Source organism: Mytilus galloprovincialis, chromosome 8, assembly GCF_965363235.1.
Source record: "Mytilus galloprovincialis chromosome 8, xbMytGall1.hap1.1, whole genome shotgun sequence".
Taxonomy (NCBI): Eukaryota; Metazoa; Mollusca; class Bivalvia; order Mytilida; family Mytilidae; genus Mytilus; species Mytilus galloprovincialis.
In genome coordinates this window covers 25591186-25619075 of record NC_134845.1, presented here as the reverse complement: position 1 = coordinate 25619075, position 27890 = coordinate 25591186, and the positions used below count along the sequence as shown (strand labels likewise).

The 27890-nt window shown below is 34.5% G+C and overlaps 2 protein-coding genes and 1 long non-coding RNA gene across 5 annotated transcripts in view; 1 reads left to right on the top strand and 2 right to left on the bottom strand.

Annotated features, from left to right (window-relative positions):
- Nucleotides 1–5377, top strand: part of LOC143085406 (putative N-acetyltransferase 16) — a 32605-nt gene extending 27228 nt beyond the window's left edge. For all 3 annotated transcript variants that reach the window (XM_076261737.1, XM_076261738.1, XM_076261739.1), the window contains one exon: nucleotides 5133–5377. The gene's annotated coding sequence lies outside the window, so the exon portion shown is untranslated. The remainder of the gene's footprint in view (nucleotides 1–5132) is intronic.
- On the bottom strand, nucleotides 1455–18381 carry LOC143085404 (sodium/myo-inositol cotransporter 2-like). Its single transcript, XM_076261735.1, has 15 exons — nucleotides 18232–18381; nucleotides 17555–17626; nucleotides 16846–16950; nucleotides 15967–16026; nucleotides 15487–15591; nucleotides 14996–15101; nucleotides 11968–12048; nucleotides 10813–11060; nucleotides 9463–9598; nucleotides 8853–8960; nucleotides 6150–6300; nucleotides 5116–5284; nucleotides 4322–4537; nucleotides 2849–3797; nucleotides 1455–1898 (listed from the first exon to the last, which is right to left on the bottom strand). Exons 1-15 carry the CDS (start codon nucleotides 18310–18312, stop codon nucleotides 1702–1704), a joined length of 2784 nt encoding a protein of 927 aa, XP_076117850.1. The 5' UTR covers nucleotides 18313–18381; the 3' UTR covers nucleotides 1455–1701.
- Nucleotides 18382–22886: 4505 nt separating this feature from the next.
- LOC143085408 (uncharacterized) lies at nucleotides 22887–26041 on the bottom strand. Its single transcript, XR_012981326.1, has 2 exons — nucleotides 25915–26041; nucleotides 22887–25099 (listed from the first exon to the last, which is right to left on the bottom strand). It is a non-coding gene; the product is annotated as an uncharacterized LOC143085408 (long non-coding RNA).
- Nucleotides 26042–27890: the final 1849 nt, after the last annotated feature.

The following is a 27890-nucleotide window of genomic DNA, read 5'->3' as shown; positions in this document are numbered from 1 at the left end:
TCAATTTTCACACTGCTTCTTTTCCACCTAATTCTTCGGGTTTTTGGTTTTATATTACACAAAGTGTTGACTTGTCTTCTCCCAGAAAAATGTAAATATTGGTATTACTTCATTAGCCTGATGTAGAAACACAAATGTTTTTATTTTTGTTCAGTCACTGTACAAAATTAATTAAAATTTTTAAATTTAATAATTGTTCACTGATATTCGGGGTCATGATGATGCAGATAATGGATCAAGTGGTCATCTTCCATAATTATGATAATAAAGTGGATATTGTATTTCGGACATTACCAAGACAATTACAATCAAAAACAAAGACTCACAAAACCAAAGGACATTTACATCAACAGTTATAAATAATAAAGAAGAAACAACACGAACTCCACTAAAAATCGTGAGTGAAAGCAGGTGCTCCGGAAGGGAACAAATTGTCCATCATAATGGGTTTTGTATTTTTTTTATGTTGCTCGTTTTAGCAGTTTGTAGCATCAACATCGGATATAGATATCTCCGAATCGGTGAAAAAAACAACTGTGCAATCAAGTATGGTAAAGTAGGTTATTCGCATTTTGCAATATATTCTACGTTTTGCTTAGAAGTGAAATCATCCATAATTGGCTATCTCTCTTTTCATGTTGTAAGAATAAGATATGATGGTACCTGTTCTACGAAGCACTTGACGAGTTCAAACTTGATAAAACACATTGATCCTTGACTTGACATTTGATGTATCGTAGAACCAAGTTGTTTCACATTTAAGCTTGAGCAACACGGTATTTCAAAATGAGCTATTTTTAACTAGAAAAACTCACGTACAAAAATTACATTATAACATTGAGAATGGAAATGGGGAATTTGTTAGAGACGACAACCTGATCAAAAGGCAGATAACAGCCGAAGGCCACTAACGGGTTTTAATGCAGCTAGAAAATCCCGCACCAGGAGGCATGCTTCAACTGGCCCCTTTATGATGTATTTGATGAAATTCAATGGTTGCCATTTTTTTTTTTATTGAATATCATATTTGTTTTTCGTTGATTGTTTTGTACATAAATATATATACTTCAGTCACTCGGCATAAGTCCCTATGCATTGGTAAATGATGTCATATGATGTACTGCCGAATTAACTTGACACATTGTCCATATGTGTATACGCATTAGACAACATGAACGTGGCTAAGCTTCTCAATCTCCGAATGTTCGCCAATAACAGACATTAATGAATGTTAATGGATTTCGCCCGATTACAATTTGATACACTGACTGACCATATTTGCTTAGTTCGCAATAAAGTTGTAGCGAAAAAAATTTCAAGAACCCAATTCTTTCACAATTTGGGCAGCTCTCTATATCTATAGCTAGTACAAATACTTTGTTGAATTACAAAAGGAAACGTTTTTGTTAGTGCATATAATGAACTATGTTGCAAGTAGAAAGCTTAGAATAATATTGAAATTATAAAATTTTATTTCATCAATGTAAGTAAATAGTTGTGAATTACTAGTAACTTACTAAAGTATTCATTATAAATTATACAGTCTAAAATGATGTGCATGACAAAGCTGAAATGAATTCGTTCAATTTCACAATGTTGAATTCAAACCGTTTATTTAACCTATTTTGTCCTTCTTGGAATCTAAACATTGAGTTTGAACATGGTTTAAAAGTTATTAATTTCTTATAACATTCACATGCGTTATTGAAATATGAAATACAAAAATACAAAAACACAAACTAACAAGACAGCATTTATGTCCAAGAACCATTTAAGACTATCTTTAATGTAAAGTTTTTCTGAACCATCTGTTTTCACATTTTTCATATCTATTTCAATGATGTCCGGTTTCTGTGTTCTGAATATGTCTAATGACAATTTCCCGGAATATCTGCTACCTATAAACATTAAAGGAAATACTTATTACATTGGATTATAAAGATATACTTTTAAAATTTCATTAAACAGTTTATCAGACCGTACATTGACCTATAATGGTTTACTTTTATAAATTGTTATTTGGACAGTGAGTTGTCTCATTGGCACTCACACCACATCTTCCTATATCTATCAGAAGTTTAACTGCCTATTGTCATTCATTCGTTGTTGATGGTAACTTGTGTTATTTTTATTGAACGAAACAGTCAGAAAATGCACAATCAGTAAATATAAAGATTGACGTTTATTCTTGTATGCACATGATGTAAAGAGCTAAGACTGCAAAACAGATATTTATGTTAGACACGGACAAGTTGGATTTGTTAGCGTTTTCGTGATGTAACATTAAAACTGGTGTGGTTTCCAATTCATACGCTCTTCCTTATAAACCCTATTTCATGAACATTTCCCATAATTCGTGTTATCAGCATACAGGTGTATAACTGCATTTGGCAAGTAATTAAAAAAATACAAGACTTGAAGATGAATATGCATACCTCTTTCATTTAAAGAAACGGCTTTTATAAGCTACGGGTTTATCACACAATAAAAATAATTTAGATCTTCTTTCTTAATATTTTAATGATATTCAAACTTGTTAGCCAAATGCGAAATACCAATTGACTTTGAAAATGTAACACGATATTATCAAAGCTTTCGACTACATAAAACGTATACATGTAGTTCAGTGACAACGTTTTTTAAATATAATGACGCTAGAGTAAGCCTTCAAGTATATAAAACAATGCACTAAAACAAATAGAAAAAGTTAAACCCTAGTTATTTAACTTTTGTGTTGGATATTATGATCTGTTACTTTTAAAAAAAACATATAAATAACACCAACAGAAGGTGGCAAAGGGAAAATAAAAGCCAAATTCAATTTATCTGAACTTAAGAGCTAAATTACCTTGAACTGGATAATTTTGATTTAGCGTTAGATTTGCATATCCATCTGTATTTTCATGGAAAGCTTGGACTGATTTGTCTCCGTCATATGTATCTTTATGTTCATCTGGCAGATCTGGTTCTGTCAGTCTTTGAGGTTTGTCCATCGGCATTGTATTATCTTTTGTCTGTTCAAGATCAGGTTCCTTAGTTTTTATTTCTTCTTTTTCTTCCGGTTTTGTAGGTTTTGGAGCTGTTTTTAGAAGATTCTTTCCACTCATCTGATTTCTTTCAAATTTTGTATTTTTATTGTCAGCTTCATTTAACTTTTTAGTGAATTCTTGCACAAAATTCTGCCACCCTGGCTGTTTTTCTACCTCTCTTTTCCAGACTCTACTGTTTCGCTTAGTTAAGGGTTTGTGAACACGTTCATTGTCCCCGTAATCATCGTCTCTGAATTTAACCTTAGTTTTCCCATCTTCGCTTTCATTGCTGTCAGTGTCCTTGAAATTTTCGTCGTTAATTTCGTACCCAACGGTTGGTTCATTTGTGCTATTATCTGTTTGCAATAATTTGTATCCTTCAAATGGTTCAGCAATGTCATCACCTTTATCAACTGGTTCATAGTCAGTAGTGTCTTGACTGTTGCTAGCATCGACTTTGACGGATTCGTTTGCAAGTTCGTTGTAGTGGTTTTCAACAGTTTTCTTCACGGAATCTTCTGTCACAACGCTTTCATATATGTTTGTATTATCTTGTATCAACTGAGGACCATTTATTTCCTGCATATCAAAACCTTCATTTATTTTAGGTGACTTTTCTGTCATTGACCATCTCTTACGAACAGAACTTCTGGTATTTGATATCTTATCTTTAGAATACTTTGACGTGCTGTAGTTTAGGTTATGATAATTGATCTTTTCGGACGGACTTTTTATACTTGGTGTATACCAAAATGTTAAATATCGTCCCTGCAAAACATAAGAATCTGGTCATAAAATCATTTAAGTATATAGATTACTTTTAATTTCTCCAACGGAACAACAAAAATACTGATCTCCAACAAACCAAACGTCATTTGGTATACATAGAAACGGACTACTTGAAACAACTGCAATATTCGTGACTTGGTATTTCAAGAAAGACATGGAATTGTCTATGTAATGGTGTTATTATTTCAATTTTCTAACCGTGACGGTTTTTCTTTTAAATCAAAACTGTGTTTATACAAAAAAATATCCTGTGCATATATTTCCTTTAAATGTCACCCAAACAAATTTTCTATGTCCCAACCATAAATATGTATTTCTGAAAAGCACATAACAATGCAGACGAAACTGTACAGTTATATTGCAGATTTGATAGTAGAATTCTATAGCTCTCTTATCATTGTATGTATACAAATCATTATCTAAAATCTTTACGTTTATTTTTTCTCTGTTCTAATAACGGTAGTGGTTCTGACCAAAACAAGTAATGTTTATGTTTTCCTTACCACCTGATATTCTCCTTGTTTAGTTAAAAGGCTTAGTATGACAACCATTATTCCTGTAAAGAATAACAATCCTGCCGAAAAGTATGTAAAATGAACTTTCGATATAATATCTGGCCTAGTGTCGACAGTTCCACACTTGGGACTTGGATACACAAAATCTAATACCATTCTTGTTATCCCAACTATCTGGCCAGACAGCATTCCCCAGAATGCACCCTAAAATGAAGTTGAAGGTTGATCAAGACAAACAATTTTAACAAATTAGATTTAATATTTAAGTAACGGCTGATAAAGTTCTTCATGGTATTCTTCAAAAAGTATCTAGTGGGATCGTCATTTTAGAATCTGATGATTGATTTATGTCATTCTTATTATCAGTCATACCATAAGCACATGCAACACCACAGGTGCCACTGGTGGAACATGTACTGCATAATTTGTCGAATCACCTAGTTTTTTGGTGGGGTTCGTGTTGTTTATTCTTTAGTTTTCTATGTTCTGTCGTGTGTGCTGTTGTTTGTTTGTCTTTTTCATTTTTAGGCATGGCGTTGTCAGTTTGTTTTAGATTTATGAGTTTGACTGTCCCTTTGGTATCTTTCGTCCCTCTTTTTCCCACCCACGTTTTAAATTAGGTTAGTGTTTACCAGTTGATTGTTCTCTTGTGAAATGATCTATTAGTCTTGTAGTCACGATGAATTATATATCTTTCATTCCTACTACTGTTATAAAAAAGACATAACACGCATAATTCATTATAATATAATTTTGTACTTCAACTAATTTCATGCAGTTACCTTTTCGTTTATTCTAGGTACAAAGACAGCTAACAAGAACACGGAACATATGGGTGGTGCTAGATACCCAGTAACAGCTTGAATATACAGGAAAAGTTGTCCCTCCTGAGAATTTTGTATTAGCGGTATCCATGCAACGCTTATGCCAACCAAGATGACTATAAATACTCTGTCAATAAAAAAAGCAATATAATTTTATGTAGATCGTAAAACTATGAATGCACAACATCGTTTTCCGTAAAAACAATCTCTTTTTGTTTTATTCTTCTTCTATTTGTCTTCGTAATAGTTTAATACTGTTATATTGATATCCAAAGAGAAGTTTAGGACGTGCTTTTCAACAGACTGTCGGCATTCCAATGGGAACAAACTGTGCCCCTCTACTTTCCGACTTGTTTCTTTATTATTATGAGGCTGACTTCATGCAGGAACTTCTTAGGAAGAAAGATAAGAAGTTAGCAATATCCTTTAACTCTACTTCCGCTATATACGTCGTAACTACAATCCCCTTCCCTTTCATTCACTATTTACCGGATTTGTTATCACATAAGCAACACGACGGGTGCCATATGTGGAGCAGGATCTGCTCACCCTTCCGGGGGACCTGAGATGACCCTTAGTTTTTTGGTGGGGTTCGTGTTGTTTATTCTTTAGTTTTCTATGTTGTGTCATGTGTGCAGTTGTTTGTTTGTCTTTTTCATTTTTAGCCATGACGTTGTCAGTTTATTTTAGATTTATGAGTTTGACTGTCCCTTTGGTATCTTTCGTCCCTCTCTTATGATATAATTATAACTTATTATACTTAAAGTTGAGAATAAAAACGTGGAATGTGCCAAAGAGATAACAACCCGTACCAAGAGCAGAAAACAACCCAAGGCTTTCTCATTTGTCAAATTGATAAAAGACAATTTAATAATAGTAATTCCAAATCTTTAAAAATCAATTAATTAATATGACGATTCAGTGAGGCACTAAAAAGTGAAAATGCACATTTATTAGATTTCATTGACATCGAATTAATTCTGCTTACATACTTGCCGACAATAAGGAGTTCTCGGTCACTCGCCTTCCTTCTTATTTTTGTCCACAAATCCATGGTAAATAACGTCGCTGCGCTGTTAAAGATGGACGTTAAAGAACTCATAAGTGCTGACATCATTACCGCCATCATTAATCCTCTCAACCCTGAAATTGTACATTCAAATGTTAAATATCTCTAAACGTTCTTTTGGCTAATCTTCAGCATATTTACTATTCATAACAACTTATCATGTACTGTCTTACTTGCGTTCGAGTGGTTGACCCATGATTTCAAGTTTTGCAAATGTAGAATATGAATGGACACTTATACATTAAAGGTGCCTTTGAGGCCCCACTCACACTATTCCACGATCTCACCACGCTCACTGTGTTCTTATATTAATTGATCGTTGTGAAGTCGCCGTATGATCGACATGAAAATGTTATTTTTTGTTAGTTTCACGGTGATACAACGTCCTTATTACGCTTCTAGCACGATCCCGCTACGATTGTGTCGCGTTTTCACCACGCTTTTTCTACGATTATAATGATCCTACTACATTCATCACGTAATCATTACACGACCATACCACGAGTTTTCCGATTGCAACACTATCTTACCACGCTTCTACTGTAATTATTCATTTGCACGTTCTAACGACGATTATACTACGTTTATACCACGTTTATACCACGATCTTATAAGTTCTCATCAATAACACCAACATCGTGTTCCATATCAATACTGTTACGTTCCTTATAATTCTTAATAATACGTAGACTTCCCGAGAACAACACAGTCTTGACACAAAATCCTACCAGAACACATGGATGTCGTGGTAGGGATAGATGTATAGGCTGAGGGAGCTCTGATTGTAACGAATCCTGATCCAGCAGAGATGTCGGACCGACCAATCCAACCTGAATCACACACTATTGCTGGTCCATCAAGCTCAAATGACGATGTGAACGATAGCATTGATGACACAGATGTGTCAAGCATGGTTGAGCCGTTAGAGAAAAAAGACAAGAGGTCTATATTACATACAGACAAACAAAACTTGAGAGCTTCTATATATTTTATGTGAAAATGACAATGAGTATGATGGTCGTAGTATAAACGTAGTCGTTAGAAGAGCGTGATTACGACGGCATGGTCGAGCTAGAATCGTGCTATGTTCTTGAACAGCGTGGTGTTAACGTGGTATAGTCGTAGATAAAGCGTAGTAGAGTCGCGGTGAGAACGTGATAGTCGTAGTGAGGTCATAATAACGACGCTGTGAGATCGTAGTGCAGTCTCTCCGAATAGAATCATGTTTTCGCTACGCTCTCGCTACAATAAAGCAGCAACCTTTACGATGGTACAATACGACCTTACTGCGTTCTCAATACGCTTCTTCTACGACCTGATTTCGCCATGACCGCACCACGATTGTTTTGAACATGTTCAAAGTTGGCCACGATCATCACGATCTTGAAGACCTCATCACGACCATGATACGACCTTACTGCTATCTACACGATCGCACTACGATCGTCAACATTTGTATTTTTTTCAAAGATCGTATTTTGAATGAGTTCATAATTTTATATTTAAAATAAGATTGTGAATGGAAATTGGGAATGCGTTAAAGAGACAAAACCCCGACCAAAGAGCAGAAAGCTATTTAATAAAGAAAACTAATTTAATATTGTTTCCTTACCTGGTCAGCACACTAATACCATGTAGATATAAAAGTACTTCTGATCAGAAGTCCTGGCCATGGCAGATCAGTGGTATAGTCGTAGAGAAAGCGTAGTGGAGTTGCGGTGATAATAGTCGTAGTGAGGTTATAATAACGACGCTGTGAGATCGTAGCGCAGTCTCTCCAAATAAAACCACTTTTTCGCTACGCTCTCGCTACAATAAAGCAGCAACCTTTGCGATGGTACTATACGACCTAACTGCGTTCTCACTACGCTTCTACTACGACCTGATTTCGCCATGACCGCACCACGATTGTTTTGAACATGTTCAAAGTTGACCAAGATCATCACGATCTTGAAGACCTCATCACGACTATTATACGACCTTACTACGATCGTCAACATTTGCATTTTTTTCACAGATCGTAGTGCAATCGTGGCATAGTGTGACTCCGGTATTAAATAAAGGCAACAAAAATGAAACTAATTGTTGTTTAATGTTATTTCATTTCCTTAGTCCGGACTGTAAAAGAAGCGTATATAGTGTACGGGAAAGCTCAATATACGATAATTTCACGAGAAACAGAAGGGAAATGTGTAAAAAAAGTGTTTAAAGTCAATCTGTTTCTCCTTGTCATAAATTTCAGTATGACATTTGAGGGGATTTCGAAACTATTAAAACAAAATGATTGACGTGAGGGCATGGAACTCTGACCAACCACATTAGGGAATTGACGGCTTGAAGCCGTCTTTCCCCAAAAACAGTGTATTGTATATTTAAATTCGTCTCTGTGTTTTTTTAACAAAGTCAGATTATATTGATAGACATATAATGGTTTATCTACTATAACTATAAACAAGTCTAAATTGAAAACAATGTTCAAACTATGATTGCGTTGGATAAAAAAATGCAATTTTTATTCGTGTGCATGTAACATAAATTTCGTTGTAGAGGGTCTATATACAGCACAAACAACATTTTCCAAAAGACCAAAAAAGTGAAAAAGCTTATTTTAACTACAATATATTACCAGTCGGGGCAAGTCCTAGAATAAGTTTAGGATATGCAACATTTGAACATCCAACTGGGTTATCACAAACTCGGATACACGTTTCCGGGTCATGACAGGCTACATCCTCTGTAAATGCATAAATATATATTAACAATGATGCTCATTTTAGATCGACAGTTGATTGTGTTTGTTTGTAATTTTGTGTAGTTCAAGTTAACCCTTGACATCTGAGATTTTGTATAATGTATACTAAAAACCTTGTACATAATTCTTGCCTTCAATACCATCAATTTTATTTTATTCAAAAATGGAATTAACGACGAGAAACGTTCTGTGTTGCAAGATACAGAACTAATATTTAGGGCAGTTCCAATTTCGTTTATAATTGGAATTTGTCCCTTAACCTGGTAGAAGTAGGAATGATGAAATAAAACTCAGAAATGAGCATTAACCAATGTATATTGGCTTTGGTTATTATTGAGGATCGTACGGTAACCTAGTGTTAATTTCTGTATCAATTTGTCTCTCGTGGAGAGTTGTATTATTGGCATTCAAACCACATCTTCTTTTTTATATTCACGCTGCAGAACGATTCGTGTAAGTCTGATACCAGAAACATTTCCGTTACCTGTAAACAACACACGGCTTATCATTCCTGGCATTATTATCAGGAACAGTGGTAGAAACTTCAAATACCCCGCCATTAAGGTGGCTCCTCTGGCATGACCAATATTTTTGGCAGCTAATGCTCGTTGTACAATTACCTGTGAAACACAATACAAACTAGGAGCAAAAGTATATGCAAAAAATTATCTAATGAAAATCGTCACACGCGAAACGTTATTAGATTCCGCCTTAAAGAAGGTGTTGAAAGCAACTGGGATATTTCAAATGATTAAACAAGTCTGAGAAGAAAACTATCCACACCGGATAACTAAGGAACTGATATTTATTTAAACTGTGGTGAGTTTATGTTCATCGTTCTGTTGTAAAGATCAATATAATTTCATACATGTACGGTTGAACGTAGTGAATTAGAGTGAAATGATTTTCTCTTGTCTTTTCATGATGTATATATATCGGTGTCGTACCTATCGTGCGGTCTGTTTCCCGAAACGGGGGTTTATGTCATTCAGCACGACAGCGCCAAAGCGATCGGTTCTCCTTTAAACACTTGGTAAATTTTAATTTCTTAAATTAGTCCCCCTTTATTAATTATTTATAAGATATATAGGATTGATAGGACTGGAGGGTTGTTTTTCTTTTTGGTATTATATTGAGTGAAGTATATAGTTGTGTATAATATATATATATGCATATGTGTTTATGAATGTTTATGTGTAACATATTTAATAAAAAAAAAATAGCAACGGCGTTGTCGTGTAGCTTTGCACTTTAATTATGAGTTTTGTATTCTTTATACTTTCACAGTAAAGGTTTTTCAAAGGCATACATTATCATGGGTTGATGTACATGAGACTAGTATTATGTAGTGAAGTTTAATACAGAATGAAGGTTGTTACAAGAAAATGTGATTTTCTTCATAATATGTTTGCTCGGATTTACTCTGTTTATTTGGAAAATACTTCCTAGCTCTTCATTTACATTGTACTATACATTATTTACATTGTACTATACATTATTTACATTGTACTATATATTATTTACATTGTACTATATATTATTTACATTGTACTATACATTATTTACATTGTACTATATATTATTTACATTGTACTATATATTATTTACATTGTACTATACATTATTTACATTGTACTATACATTATTTACATTCATCAAATAGTTCGAGTCTTTTAATTTCCTTTTTAACACACAGTTCAAATTTTGAATGAGTTCATAATTATATTTAAAATAAAATTGTGAATGGAAATTGGAAATGTCGTTAAAGAGACAAAACCCCGACCAAAGAGCAGAAAGCTATTTAATAAAGAAAACAAGTTTAATGTGTCCTTACCTGGTCAGCACACCAATACCATGTAGATATAAAAGTACTTCTGATCAGAAGTCCTGGCCATGGCAGATCAGAGTCTACTGGATTACGGATGATATGAAAAGAGTCAAGCCTTGGGTATCCACAGTGACTTGTGAAATTTGAAGTAATGTTTGATGATGTATTAAAACTATCTGCGTAACGTAAACTGTCGGGTATTGCATCCATATATTTAGGTATTAATCCATTTATTCCTCCAACTTTAATAAATCCTAGCGTATAAAGAAAACATTAACTATAAATAAGAATATGTGGTATGAGTGCTAATGAAACAACTCTCTATTCAAGTCACAATGTACAAAAGGTATGCTATTATAGGTGAAGGTGCGACCTTCAACACAGAGCATTGACTCATATACAACAGCAACAAATAAAGGGCCACAACATGACTGGTGTAAAACAGTTCCAATAGGAAAGACTGTATTGGATGTGTTTATCATTTGATTTTGTCATTTGATTTGGGACTTTCTGTTTTGAATTTCTCTCGGAGTTTAGTATTTTTGTGATTTTACTCTTTGAATTAACTTTCTTTTGTTGTGAAATTGTATGCTGCAATTTTATCCAATTAAACCGTTCCTTTATTATTATATAGGTCTAATGTTTTCGTGCTCGATGCAAAATGTTTTACTTTTTTACTTCTTTACTCAGGTAGATCTATAAGTGTTTTACATTTTCAATCACACTTTTGCCAGTTTCAGCGTGATGTATGTGTTATTCCAACCGTCTGAGTCAAAGTTAACCTAAGATGAACTTGGTTTTTATTTTTGTTATACTTTAAGAACTTTAATTGTTCTTCTTCTTCTTATAGGGAGTCATTTATGTCCTAGTGCTCCGAACTTTTTTTTACATATCTTAACTTCATATCCATGGCTTTCAAATATTGCAGTTTGATGATGGCACGAAATTTATCAAGTGATGTTTTAATTTCCTAAAAAAAAACATTATTCGACTGTTATAAAACAGCATCTAATCTAAAATGTGAATTTATGGAATTTTTAAATTTTGATTTAGGACAGGCGTGGGGGTAGTTATCAAATATAAAACAAAATGTTTGATTAAGGCAAATATTGATATTGATTAAGGCACATATTTATGTCGTTTTTTTATCAGATAACTAACCTAGAACAGAAAGAGATATGGCTCCTGTTAACATTATAATTGTCTGTAGAGTATCTGTGAAAATAACAGCTGCTAATCCACCTAAAATATAGTAATACAAAAACATCAGTACTGGTGTTGGGTGTGGGGACATAACATTATATTAGTATGTGATACAATCAAATGAAGAATTAGTCATCTCTGTGAGATGGAGTAGGAGACGAAATTCAGTATATCTTTATATGCCAAAAAAACAGGAAATTAAAGTCCTCAGAAATAAATATATACCGCAGTGCTGTGACTACAAATCTAACGGATTACAAACTAATAGCTTTAAATTTAATATATTGTCCTCTCTACGCTTCTACAAAGATCCCGCTACGATTATACCACGTTCTCACCGCGATTATTCTGCGACCTCTCTACGCTTATCAAGATATTTCTACGCTCTTCACGTTCTCACTACGACCATACCACGAGTTATCCGATTGCAACACGATCTTACTGCGATTATAACACGTTCTTACCACGATTATACTACGTTCATAGCGCGATCTTACTACGTTCTCAGCAATAACGTCAACATCGTGTTCCATATCAATACAGTTCAATTCCTTCTATTTCTGATTAAATAATAGATTTCTCGCAAACTATACAGTCATGCCACCAAACTCTACCAGAACACGTGGGCATGGTGGTAGGAGTTGATGTAGAGGCAGAGGGGGCAAAGTAACGAATCCTGATCAAGCAAAGATGTCGGACCGACCAATCCAACCTAAATTACAACCTATTGCTGGTCCATAAAGGTCAATGACGATATTTTAGTGAAAGATAGCAGAGATGACATAGATGTATCAATATATGTAGGAAGATGTGGTATGAGTGCCAATGAGACAACTGTCCATTCAAGTAACAATTTATAAAAGTAAACCATTATAGGCCAAGGTACGGCCTTCAACACGGAGCCTTGGCTCACATCAATCAGCACGCTATAAAGGACCCAAAATATTACTAGTGTTAAACCATTTAAACGGGAAAACTAACGGTCTAATCTATATAAAAACGAGAAGCATGGTTGAGCCGTTAGAGATGGATAATTACATTTAAACAAACAAAATCTAGGGAGCTTTTTTATATATTCTATGTGAAAACGACAATGAGAATGATGGTCGTAGTGTGAACGTAGTCAGGTCGCAAGAAGAGCGTGATGAGGACGGCAAGGGCGTGCTAGAATCGTACTATGGTCGTGAATAGCGTGGTATAGTCGTAGTGGAAGCGTAGTTGGGTGGCAGTGAGAACGTGATGGTCGTAGTGAGGTCGTGATAACGTCGTTCTGCGATCGTAGCACAGTCTCTCCGAATAGAATCACGCTTTCGCTACGCTCTCGCTACGATTGTACAGCGACCTTTGCGATCTTACTATACTACGATCGTAGTGCGCTCTCACTACGATTCTACTACGACCTGATTTCGCCACGACCGCACCACGATTGTTTTGAACATGTTCAAAGTTGGCCAGGCTCTTCGAATTCACGATCTTGAAGACCTCACCACGACCGTGATACGATCTTATTGCGATCTACACGATCGCACTACTATCATCAAAATATGCATTTTTTTCAGATCGTAGTGCGATCGTGGCCTAGTGGGACTGATGTTTATGATTTTTGAAACATGTCTTTTTGACTGGAATTTTACGCTTATTTCTAAATTGACATTTTGCTGTATTTTACCATGCATTAATTATTATGTTTAATGCGGGGTTCACACATTGCCGATTATTGCTCCCGTTTGAGAATCAGACAGCGATACGACACGAAAAGTGAAAAAGTCGGATTAGTATCCTCAATTATCTGGAATGTCCTATTATTGTCTGAACGCAACCGTTTAAGTTCGTAACAGATTCCTACTGGTCGGGAAGGGTCCGAATAGTTCGGCAAAGCACCCCGACAATTAGGTGCGTCCCGTAACATTCGGGGAAACTCAGCCGATTTTTTCTAGTCGGATTACAATCGTGCCTATGTCGTGACAGATTCTGCTGTATCGGATCGAATTCCTAACAATGTTCTGTGTATTCGGGACGGTGTCCTGTGGAACGGGAATGATCTGGAGAAGTCCCGACAATAACAGAATACAATACGACTGAGACCAGACAAAGCCGTTTGCAATGCGATAGAGCGGACCGTGATAGGATTACGTTCCGACAGTACCTGATCATCCCGATTATGCCGACAGTTTTCGAACGGGTAACTTCCGTCAGCGTCGGTACACTGTCTTGTCACTATCTGATCTCTGTCAGATTACATTCGGTAGAATCGGGACGCAGTCGTGACAGACTCGGTCGAATTTTACCTGGCGAAAGATACAAATCGAATTTCAATCCACGATTCACAGGACCTTGATCAGACTTTTGACAAATTGTAATCGGGAATGGTCCTGTCAAGGACGGCAGTAAAAAATCGTGAATGTGTGACCACTAGTTTAATGAAAATTTATTAGTCTTAAAACTGTGTTTATGTGTATACATCATGTCCTCTTGTACTACTAAGTGTCTGAGGTTTAAAAATAAAGCACTGGTTATTGTCTATTGTCTATGGAATATGGAATATGGAATATATCCCAGGAATCGAATGGCTGTATGTGGGGTCTTTTTTTTATCATATTTGTTTTTCACTTTTTTGGCATTTTTAGACTTATGGGTATATGCTTTCTCGACAAAATTTGTTCAAAAATACTTCTTTAGCAAAACATAAAATAAATGCAGTAAGAACAAGAATAAAAATCTCTGAACAGTTAATGCATCGGATTAACAACTCGATTCCGACCGGACGTGACTGCGTACTTTTTCTGACGGAAGGCCAAGGGATGGACCATACTTCTATATCCAAATCAAAGCAGGTTAGCAAAAAGGGGGCAGTCAATTTCTCTTTGCCTTAAATTTGATGTTTAGTGTTGTCCATTGCTATTTTTAAATATCTTCTTTAAAAACTTACTATACAAAGATAGGCCCGCCGAAAAAATAGATCAGATTATTTTCTTAAATTTATTACCTATAACTGTGTAGACTGCTGTGATAACCAGTAAGCCGATGATAGATGGGTATGTGCTCCATCCTAAAGCTTGTTGTATAAATACAGAACCTGCATATACATCGACCTGAGGAGAATATCGTAAAAATAATCGTGTTTCAATGGTAGCATCGATGTCATAAATAATATCACTGTTAGGTAAACAAAAACATCAGAAAGGAACACATAACTATATTAAAGGCAGAGTTAGAGCATTTATGTTAAGAGCAAAATCTTAATATCACAACAGAAATTATCTGCACAATATGTTTACAAGATTCAATGCAAAAGTACTTTTTTTTACATGAAATGAAAGTGCTTTATATCTTAGTTAATATGCTAAATCCAGATCAAATTTTCAATACAATAGAACCGTCAAATTATCCTTTAATATATAGAAAACTCTAGCTCAAAAGTAATTTTTAGCATCCTTGATCATCAAACAGTTTAGAAAATAACAATAATACACATACCGATATTTTTGTTGCTATGTACAAAAACAGTGCCAGTATACTGAGATATGTTCTAAGTCTGGTTCCTCCAAATCTCTTAGACAAGTATTCTGGTATTGTAAATACCTAAATCAATTGTAAAATGGTTAGACTTACTTAAGAATAATTAATTTGTTAGTTTATAAGTTTGTGGTAACATACAATATCATCATATCCAGAAACGAATATATTACCTCTTTCACTAACAATCAATGTTTGCTTTTTAAGATAGATATATTTGGAATTGAAGATCTTTAAAAACAACAACAAAACATACGAAGCACACCGACCAATTGATATTGATGATTATCAATTATAATTACCATTATCATAGCCGCACCATCGTCGTCATCCTCACCATCCTATATATATAGCTACACTAAGTTGATTAAATTTTAATTGTTCATTATCCTTAATTTTTCATTCTTTCTTTGAAACAAAACTACAGAAAAGTATACTTACGCCTGAAGATAGATATATAGGTAGAAATACCCATCCCAGCAAAGGAAGACAGAGCGCAGCCTGAAAATACAAATGTTTATTTTGATTTACAACAAAAATCATCAGAACAAAAGGTATATTAGTTTGTTCTCTCTTAGTAAAATAAAGAAACTATTAAGAAACCACGTTTCTAACTCTTTAGGCCCCATTTGGTAATATACATGTACCGCATCACGTTTTTATGTATTCAGCCTTGTCTTTTTTATGTAAGAAGCTGAGCATTCTTGATGAAACAAAAGTCCAGAAAAGAGCTATAGAAGCATGCAATGTACAAAGTGCTGTTTTCGTTTACCATTATACACCACAAATCACTGTTCTGACTGCAAAAGGGAAACAATATATCCATGTCATCCATACTGATATTATATTCGGGTTATTTTCAAAGGGTACAAAGGGCTCCCACACGTAATATATAAATACATTTTATTTCTAATACAATAGAAATTATCTGCTCTGCACTTTGTGCCTCCCTGTGACGTGTCTGCATAAAATACTACAAATTAGTTCATCTGAACTTCAATATATGAATGCGAACAAGCCTTTAGATATGAACTTTTTATGACTTATAGGTTTCAATGATTGTCTCTGGTGTCTTTGTCAGTCTAGCGTGTGCCTTTAATACCCTTTAATTTTATGTTTAGAGTAATGATATTTTTTGAAAGTAAATAAAAACGAAACAGAAAAAAAATTCGTCAATATAATGATATTATATACTAGTAAAAAAAATCATTTACTATCATGGGTCGAAATATCGGATCGTAGAAACATTTATCAAACATGTCTCAGGTAATATAAAGTGTATATAGCCTAAGGGGTATTATTTTAATAATCAAAACTTACGCCCCATTCAAATGCTACGACTGCTATTCCTGAGGCTGCTCCACTTCCAGCAAGGCCAATAAAATGTTCACTTCCTATATTACTAGCAAACAAAGAAGCTCCTATCTACAACAATACATACTTTTCATTATTTATTAAAATCTGCAGAGAAGTATAAATCAGATTGCTTTCCTTAAAACTACATGTAATCCTCGGTAATTTTTTATATTGATGATATTTTCTATTAATGTTAAAACTTCATCAACTATCTTGTATTGAACCAGAACTTTAAAAACAAAGTATTGTATTCGGTGTTTGTGTAAACGAGAAAAAAATGTCTCTGTAAAAATCAGTCTCTCACAGAAAGAAAGATTTTAGAACTACTTATTCTTAGATCTCTTTGTCACAATGCATTGAACTTCTAGAAAATAACCAGTTGTTTGTAGCTTTTGCGGGGTTGATTTTGATGCATTTAGCAAGAGGGAATGGGTTGCCGAAATCAATTTTTTAACGTTAATAACAATTTAAACTTGTATTATTTTATGCTCTATTTAAAAAAAAAAGGCAACACTATTATTGCAAGAAAAGTAGTGTATGCGTCCCTTTTTCTGTGATTTACATGTTGCATTCCAACGGCTCTATTACTCTCTTTCGAACACTCCACTCTAAAAGTAGTGCTATGCTTTCGTACTGATATGGTTCATTTAAAAAAGTAAGCCGATTTACTTACAGGAAACCATAACATAGATCTTCCCGCCAGGAAATATCCTTTAACAGAATCTCGTCCTTTTCTACATACAGACTACAAAAGGAAAGTTTTAATTATAATTTTAAGTGCATTGAATTTCGGAAATAATTCATAAATGAATATTCAAACTAACAATTTCCACTTCTTGTTCTGACGCAGATCGGTAAGTCTATAACTGAGCATGTCAACGACAGGAATTAATATATATAATAAAAAAAATGTAATAAGGTCATTGGATCAGTGTTGTTTCGTGTCCGTGCAATTTCTTGATTTTACTGTTAGTATTAAAAAGTGTTACACTTCTATAAAGACGTTAAATTAAACAGTAGGTCATTGTGTGTAAGAAAACATTGAAATAAAAGGGATGCACTGTGAATCACATTTACATTGAAGAACAACAAAATATATGTATACAAAAAAACAGAAAGAAAACATCAGATAATACTTTATTTTAATGGATTTTTAATAGTACGACACTTGGTGATATCATATATGCTGATTTAAATGCGAATAGTTGCAGTATGAATAAAGAGGCATTTGAATAGTAGACCACAAGCACAGCCATAAACAGATATATGGCCGGGGAAAAATAATTGATTTAAATCAATATCACTGATAAGGGGATCAATCGTCAAAATGATGGTATATTTAATACTCACAAGCAATCCGACTGCAAGTACTAGAATAAAATAAATCACTAGCACCAATATATCAATCCAATTATCTAGTCCCGCTTTCATATTTAACTTCTAACAAACAGTCCATACAGCATACCGGATATTTATTTATTTTTAGTGTATATATGTGTTTGTATACCTATGATTGTATCTTTATCTTCTTCTAAATATTACAAGGGACAAAGTTACAGATTGAATTGATAACTGATTGTTTGAAATACGTATCAATCTAATGATTAATCTAATGAGGAAAGTGGGCGCGATTGAGCAGTTATCTAGAAAGTCCCATTTTATACTGGGGGAGATTATATTATGGTTTCTTTATGCTTTCTCTAAATGACGTTTATATATTCTAAACCCGTTAGATATGTACCAATTGATATTTTATTCTCGGAAACATGGTATATTTTTTTTTAAACTTGGCTTTGAAATAGCTTTTAGTAACAGCGAGTACTTCTAGGTCAGTACCGTGTGGGTTTGTTGGTTGTTGTTTTTTTTTGTTGGTTTTTTTTGGATACATACATGTAGTGCCTAACTTACAACTTAAGATTTCAGCAGATTTTTATAATTTGTCTAATGTTGCACTAGTACTGTTATGGTAAAATGGGTGGGTTTTTTGTGTTGTTTTTTTGTGTTGTTTTTTTTTTTTTTTTTGGGGGGGGGGGGGTAGACCGCGTACAATCTATTTTCCTTCCAAGGCGGGGGATTTTTTTTTACATTTCGTCATATAAAGTTATAGGATGATGATAGGATGTGTTCATGGACTGGACTGGACGTTATCTCATTGTTATTTGTATCTTCTCATTTTGTCTTTGATCGACATTTTTTTCTTTTTCAACCATACCGTGTTTCGTTATAAAAATATGTAGTGAGTTACAACTGCTCTGTTATCTAGTTAAAATGGTTTGGTGTTGCTACTAGTCATCGTGTGTCGTTCGTACGTTATTTTTTCTATTGAATATTCTGATATGTAAGCATTCTTGGCTGCAACTTAGTAAACATTTGGGGGGTTTGCATTGTGTTTCTTGGTGTTTCTGCATATCAACCAAAGAGGTTTTCGTTACTCAAAGATAGCACAAGGATACAAATTCAATTGAAAAAGCTAGAAAAGCTTCTTTTTGATATTCACACACTGCTAATGATAATTATTGATGGTGATTGATCAACGAATTAACTTTGCTAAATAAATATAGAATAATTAGAAAAATCTACTTTTATAGTCACCTATACGGAATTGACTGTTTTTTTTTTCATTGTTGAAGGCCGTGCGGGTGCCTATAAGTGCTTGCATCAGTTTCATTTGAATTTTAGTTAATAGTTGTTGCACTGGCAATTATGGCACATCTCCTTGGGTAGATCGTATATCATTAGGAAATTGGAATGTGAACGTGGAATATGTCACCAAGACCACAAATGGGTTTTCAATGCAGCGAGAAAAATTCTGCACCCGGAGCGGGGTTTAGCTGACCTCCAATATCCGATGTGCTCAGCCACCTTCAAACATGACCGCAATGGTCAGTCGAATAAAGCAAAATATATGGTCTTAGATACACGATTAGTTGTTATTGATTTTGAACTAGTTTTCAGTTATCGCAAGTTCTCTCAGATCTGTTTTGGGGTATAATTGTTTGTTTGTTAGTTGCGTTTGTAATTTGTTACGATCTGAATAATTCAGACTTTTTCAACTTATTTGTATATATAGTTAAAATGAGACACGTTTCTTTATAAAAAAAAATATGTAGTGAGTTATAACTGCTCAGTTTTATCTAGTAAACATGGTCGGATGTTACTATTGTCATCGTTTGTCGTCCATACGTCATCTTTTCTAATGTATTAAATATTCTAATACGTCAGTATTTTTCGTTAGAACTTAGTAAAAACTTGGGGGGGTTCCATTGTGTTTCATCTATGAATCTTTTTTTTATTTCTAAATCTATAAACGTAATCACTGAATTTCAGATTTTATTTTTAGATACCCCCGTTTTTCGCAGCGAAAAGTAGTTTTATATATGGTCAGTGTAATCATTTGCAACACACTAAGTGACTTTCAATATACGAAATGATAGCTGCAAGTTTATATTGTTTTGAATGAGGGTAAGTAACAAAAAATCAGTTGTACAGAGAATGAAGTTTTGAAAAGAGTATTGAATAAAGCTTTGCGAGACTGTGATGAAAACCTTACGGTGTTTGTATAAGTGCCGGCAGGTCATTTATAGAGACATCATGGAGAATATGTGATGTCCAATGACGATGACCATGACTGTCTAAGTAAAAGTTCCTCTCATTCATCGAGCTACAGGAAAGACTAGAAAGAATACCTCTACCATTAATGTTGTTCTTGCAATCATATTTATGTTGTCGCAGTTCTCAATTGTAAATTTTTAAAATTTCATGTATACCTACATTTTGTACATGTACATGTGTTCATTTCTCTTTTAAAAATTTGACCGAGAATGGCTACTTATTGCTTTAAGTCGTTTGTTTCATATTGAATATGCATAATTATACTGATGAACGAACCCAACCGATAAAGCTATTTTTTCTGAAATTCATTAAATAATTTAATGGAGTAAAAAGTAAATGTATTTTTTAATTGTAAACATGAATTAAATATTTCAAAAAGAAGTGTCAGTAGGATTTTTATTCAATATATCAATTATAACCTATCAATTATGAGCCTAAATCCATCAATTGGAAATACAACTTTAAAATTTTGATGGACTCAGTCGAGGATTATGCCAGGCAATGGACTAAACGTGAAAAGGAAGACGTAGACACTCTATCCGAATGGATTAAGGCAGTGAGGTCGTTAATACAAATCAGAATCAAGAAACTGAATGGGTCAATCAATGCCCATGCTACGTCAATCTTTAAAGACCCAAATGTTGCTAAACACTTATCCGACCTCCATGATAAATATGTTGTTGTCCCCGCAGACAAAGCCCCAAATAACATCGTTTTTGTCTGTAAAAGTCACTACATTAATTGCTTGATAAACGAATTACATGTAGGTATAAACAATTCACTTGGAAACTCAACATATACCCTCACGACACTTACCAAAGAGGAAATCCTGGACAATCATAGGTCTGTTCTTTGTTCCTTTGGTATTTCAACCAAAGATGAAGAACTGGATCTTCCATCACTGTATTGGATACCTAAACTACATAAGTGTCCTTACAAACAACGGTATATTGCTGGGTCTTCCAAGTGCTCCACGAAACCTCTTTCTAAATTATTAACATCTATTTTATCAGCAATCAAAGACGGGCTTCAAAGTTATTGTGAAACTGCCTATTCTAGAGGTGGCGTGAATCAGATGTGGATACTTAAAAATTCCAAAGATCTTTTAGAGTACATACAATCTTACTCTCTTTCATCTTGTAACAGTATTAAAACATTTGACTTTTCTACTCTTTACACAAGTATTCCACATTCCAAACTAAAAGACAAATTGAAAGAGTTGGTATTACTTTGCTTCATAAAAAAGAATGGCCAACGTAGATATTTGTAAGTATCTTGTCTTAGGGAGGGATAAATCATACTTTGTAAAGAATCACTCTGATTCAAACTAAAAACCGATATTATCAAGATGCTTGATTTCTTGATTGACAACATATTTGTAACGTTCGGAGGACGTGTTTTTCAACAGACTGTCGGCATCCCAATGGGAACAAACTTGCCGACTTGTTTTTTTATTATTACGAGGCTGACTTCATGCAGGAACTTCTTAGGAAGAAAGATAAGAAGTTCGCAATATCCTTTAACTCTACTTTCCGCTATATAGATGACGTTCTTTCACTAAACAATTCAAAATTTGGTGACTATGTGGAACGCATCTATCCCATCGAATTGGAGATAAAAGATACTATAGATACAGTTAAGTCGGCTTCATATCTTGACTTACATCTAGAAATTGACAATGAGGGTCGGTTGAAAACAAAACTTTACGACAAAAGAGATGATTTCAGCTTTCCAATTGTGAACTTTCTATTTCTAAGTAGCAACATTCCAACAGCACCTGCATACGGGGTATATATCTCCCAATTGATACGATATTCCCGTGCTTGCATTTCCTATCATGATTTTCTTGATAGAGGGTTACTGCTCACAAGGAAGCTATTAAACCAAGAGTTCCAAATGGTGAAGTTGAAATCATCCCTTCGTAAATTTTACGGACGCCATCACGAGTTGGTTGACCGTTATGGAATAACCGTTTCACAAATGATATCGGATATGTTCTTTACGTCGTAACTACAATCCCCTTCCCTTTCATGAATGTGACCTACCGAATTAGACTATTTACCGGATTTGTAATCACATAAGCAACACGACGGGTGCAACATGTGGAGCAGGATCTGCTTACCCTTCCGGAGCACGTGAGATCACCCCTATCATCCCTAGTTTTTGGTGGGGTTCGTGTTGTTTATTCTTTAGTTTTCTATGTTGTGTCATGTGTACTATTGTTTTTCTGTTTGTCTTTTTCATTTTTAGCCATGGCGTTGTCAGTTTGTTTGAGATTTATGAGTTTGACTGTCCCTTTGGTATCTTTCGTCCCTCTTTTAATGGAGTAAAAAGTAAATGTATTTTTTAATTGTAAACATGAATTAAATATTTCAAAAAGAAGTGTCAGACTGAGTAGGATTTTTATTCAATATATCAATTATAACGTTTACGTTGTAATGTTTTTGTTTTAATTGTCTTTACTCTGGTGAAGTTTTGTCTTACAGAACGCAATATTATCCTTAACCAGTCGAACAGACCCGTCACACGTTTCCATTGCCATCTCAAAAGCTGTACATGCCGCTTGCCAGTCCTCAACTAGAATATTTGTATAACCAAGAAGTGAAAACGATGAAGACTCGTTGATAAGATGACAATGCCGGCTGAAGTACTGCAATATTTTATGATATACTTCCGGGTCAGCTGAAGAAAGGTCATCCTTTATAATACATTTTACTAAAAGATAATATGCCATGGAAAGAGAATTAACTGACAACTTGCCGTGGACGTTTGCTTCCTTTTGAAGCGTTTGGTCAAGCACGGTAATTTCTTTTTTATAAAAGCAATGTGTACTTCTAGGGTGTTTCAATTCTTCAGCGATGAAACGGTCAAGTTTTTCTGCCGCCTCGTCAAACCGACCCTGTCGTATTAAAAGACAGCTGAAGTCTACAGCTGTCGCAGAATATATATCTTCCACGTCCACCACAGTATTAAAAAGCGTCTCGGCTTGTACAAGTGCTAACATATGTTCATCTGTGTCAGGTTGGTGCTGGTATGCTAACGCATGGAACATGCAGGCTAAATTTCCCCTTAGCAGTAAAACATCTGGATGTTCATCGGAAAATTTCAAAACTTCTTCTAGAAGATTCACTGTCAATTGAATATCAGATACGAAGTTCATACCAATAGAATCGACAATTTGAGCTACACTGATGGCACCAGGGCTGAATTTGTTTATTATAGGATAAACATCAATAATATACAGAACAGCTTCTTCTGGCTTTCTTTCAATGACTAAAACATACACCATTTTAAATAAGGCCGATAAAAACCCGGCTGTTACAGATTGTTGGAGGTTGCGATGGACGAGAAAATCTACGGCATCTTCCAATACTGGAGACACAAGCTCTCTAAATGGAGTAGACAAACTTTGTAAGCCCATCACTTTACTGTCCGTAAACTGTAAAACAGGATGCAATGGGTTCTCGCGTATGGATTTCAAAACATCAAGAACTTCTTTTGCTTGTTCCTCGGTAAAATGGTCAATGAGATTATTTTCTGGAATGAAGAAGTTAGGTATCGATTTCTTATTCAAACATTCTACAAGCATGTCTATCATAAATAAAAGACATCCACCACAGTTCTCAACCCAGGCATTTATTGGAAGTTTCTCACATGAGTGCAGAAACACTGTTTTCAAATGATAAGACGACAACAGGTCTAATTTTTTCAATGTTTGAAAATGAATTATTTTAAGGAAAACATAGCACTGCCTTTGTTCGTCGGTTACAATCTTCTGAGCTAAATATCTTTCTGTTACAGCAAACGATATTCTCCATTCTAAATCTGGAAGTTCACTTTTCCTATGTGGAACTGCTACTACATGAACGCCCAACTCCACCACTTGGTTAATTGTTTTATTGTCCAACCAATCCCCTCTTTCCTGTCGATCAATCCAAGATTTTGCACAATCTGGCCATTTATTGCAAGGCAACGCATAAACATAATCATGTGAATGTAGTTCAGACATTTTATCTGTTTTTATTTGTTTCATAATATCCTTCCATGCAGAAGCTGTCGGAACAGGGGTTGAAATCGCAGGACCATGTGGCTCCAGATCTGCCGGAAGTGATGCTAATATTTTTGACCTCATTTTCGTTCCACTCAAGTAAAATTTGTTTTCTCTTTTCAAGAATACGAATGAATCATCGTCTTCTTTCGGCTGCGTTACTTCTATACGGGCATATCCAGGATGAACGTCATTTACAACCAAACGGAGTTTTTCAATTTCTTCTGATCTGTCGACAGAAATCAACATAGCAGGTATCGCAAGTAAAATGTCGGCATCAGCGTGAGTTTCAACCTTGAACGGATTTGATCTTAACATGACATCAGGGATATTGTAACCTTCTGCTACACTCCCAACCAAAATAAGTTTGAAGAATTCTTTGTCAACATCGGGATCTTCATCAACAACATTTTTGAAATATTCAAGTTGGCGCTCAGTTCTTTTTCGACCAACCAGACGCTTTGGTAACAAAAAGTTGATGAGAAAAGACAGATGTGGCATAGGTAGATTAGACTTCGGGTCGACTATATCGTTTTGGAACGAAACTTGAGTGTCCATCTGGAAAAAAAAGTAAAAGATTCAATGTTTGAATAGTTAATTCTTTTCACCAAGTACCAAATAAAAATAACAAGCAACCTATCACATATTTATAAATTATGTTTTATCATTTGAGTTCTTATATAGTTACCATTGATTGTTAATATCGAGAGTATCATGGTTATCCTAGAGACCGTTTATTGTAAATATGAATTCTGTGTTATTCTCTGTGTTGTTTATTTCATTAAGAAAGTCAGAGATTTAGGAGATTTATATAACACTTTTTTTAATATATGAAAATTATTTAAGGAATCTCACATGCAATTTGATTGATTGATTGATTGTTGTTTTTTACTTAAAGACCATTATGGCAAATATTACATGTTATCAATGGACTCTGCAAAATCATTGAAAATGAATAAATTAATGATCGACCAGAAAGTGCCAATAACCTTAAGCTAATATAGTGTCAAAAGTACTCAAATTATGAATAAAATGAAAGAAACCAGCAAAATTGAAACGATACATGTAGTTAATTTGTTTTGTTGGGTTGTTTTCTCCTTGCTTGATGTTTATACTATGATTATGCAAACCTTGATATTGCACACAGGCACTTGTTTATATCCATGAGAAGACCCACTATCAATACGTTGATAGTGGGTTTTCAATCAATACGTTGGTAGTGGGTCTTCCCTTGGATAGAAACAAGTGCCTGTGATAATGCATTTGCATGTAAATGGGATACTTTCACTTTCAGTTTGCTGCAAATTAATAAGCTTTTATAAAAGGTTTGAATTTGTGTTTCAAGTTGCGTATCTGCTTTGAAAAATATTCACCTTTCATTGTACAAAATCACAAAGAAAATTTGTCTAGCCTTTTCTGCCTTTCGTTTCCACCATAACTGATTACACAGTTCCTATAAATAGAAATGGGAATTTCCGTTTAAATTTTAAATGCAATCCGGAGTAAATCATATGATCCGGTAGTTAAGCGAACTAATATTTAAATTTGCATATGCTTTGGCAGTAATTATTGATATCGATCTTTTTCAATTTGTGTTACTTTGTACAAAGGAGTAGGTCCGGTAAGGACCGATTTTGGCCATCTGACGAAAGATTTTGACCTCTTTTTAAACACTTAAGTGTCTATTTCATTTGATTCAGTTAGTTTTTGTGAAAGATTTTTTAAAACTTACATCCCAGCGCCTTTGTTCTAACAGGGGTGATCTGAGCCGGATCACCCCTACCAGATCACCCCAGTTTAAGTTTCTTTGTTATGCATGCTTTGTTCTGTAACATTTTGGCGGGAATGTCAAATCCAGTATAAAACTTATAATTAATTATACCAAAGACATATAATATAATATTATATGTCTCTGATTATACGGAGAAGACTATCTATCAAAATTCACGTAGAAAAATCCAGTGTATATGCTGGGATTCGAACTCAAGACCTTTAGCATATATCAAGCCACGACACATACCACTTCACCAGGACGACTGGATACCGGCGAACTATCAGAAATTTAACATACTTAAAGGAAGCAAGATATTTTTATAACTGGGGGCAATTGGCAGACCTTTACTCAGTGGGGTTTAAACCCTTTTCGTTAAATAAATGAGTTGTCAAACTGATTCTTCAATTTGATTTTACACTTTTTAAAAGTTGGGCGAGTCGGTTACAAGAGTGGGGCGATTTTTTCATAAAGTGGCGATATAGTGTGGGCCGATTGGCCAGTGGGGCGAGTTGATATTGTTTGATATCTACTCATCGTGTTAGGGGGTCATAAAGGGTATACATCATATAGTAAAATATATAAAGTATATAATAATGGTTGTGTGGCGTTCTAAACTAGTTTTTATGAATTGTAAATGGTTTTTCGTCTAATCTAAAACAGCTGGGATGTAAAATAGTTATCCCATTGAGACTTGGTGTGTCAGTGTAAGATCACCCTCTGGCCTCCGGCCATCGGGATGATCTTACACTGACACACCGCGTCCTTATGGGATAACTATTAATGATTAAGTCATTAAAAACGATCCGATTCATGCTCAAAATGAAAAATCTACCAAATTTGTTGAAAAATGTCACTTTTCAGATGGTTTTTGTCAAAAATGAAAGTGGCCGCATCCGTGTTCATCCGAAACCTTTATATATGTTATGTATTATCATAAAATACAACTCTCATTCCAATATTAAGGATGAACACGAATGCGGCCACTTTCGATTTAAACGAAAACCGTCTAAAATTTAACTGAAATGATAGAATTGTGAAGATTTCAGTAATTTAGCATGACTTAATGGTACTAGTACCGTATTCTTCGAAAAATTTGTAAAGCTTTTGTTGCTGAATTTCATATGACGATAACAAGTCATAATCTTTCAAATGAGCCGGTCTGTATCTTATATGTAAGTAACGCCTAGTAGTCTTTTGTTAAGTTTGTATCATTTTCATTTTGGATAGTTTACTTTTTTACCCGCTATTCTGACATCGGATTCCGAGACTTTTTTAAACAAATTTTTACTGTGCGTACTTTCTACATTGGCTAGAGGTATAGGGGAGGGTTGATATCTCACTAAAGATCACTTAGTTAACATGTTAAACCTTATTGCATTTTTGCGCCTGTCCAAAGTCAGGAGTCTCTGACCTTTGTTTGTCTTGTATGTTGTTGTTTTTTTACTGTTTTGGTTTATTTAATATTTGTTTTGGAATTTAGATTACATCCAGTTTCACGTGGCTGATGAACTAGTACACATTATTGTTTAGGGGCCAACCAATCTAATTAAAATATTGATCTCTGATTATGTTATA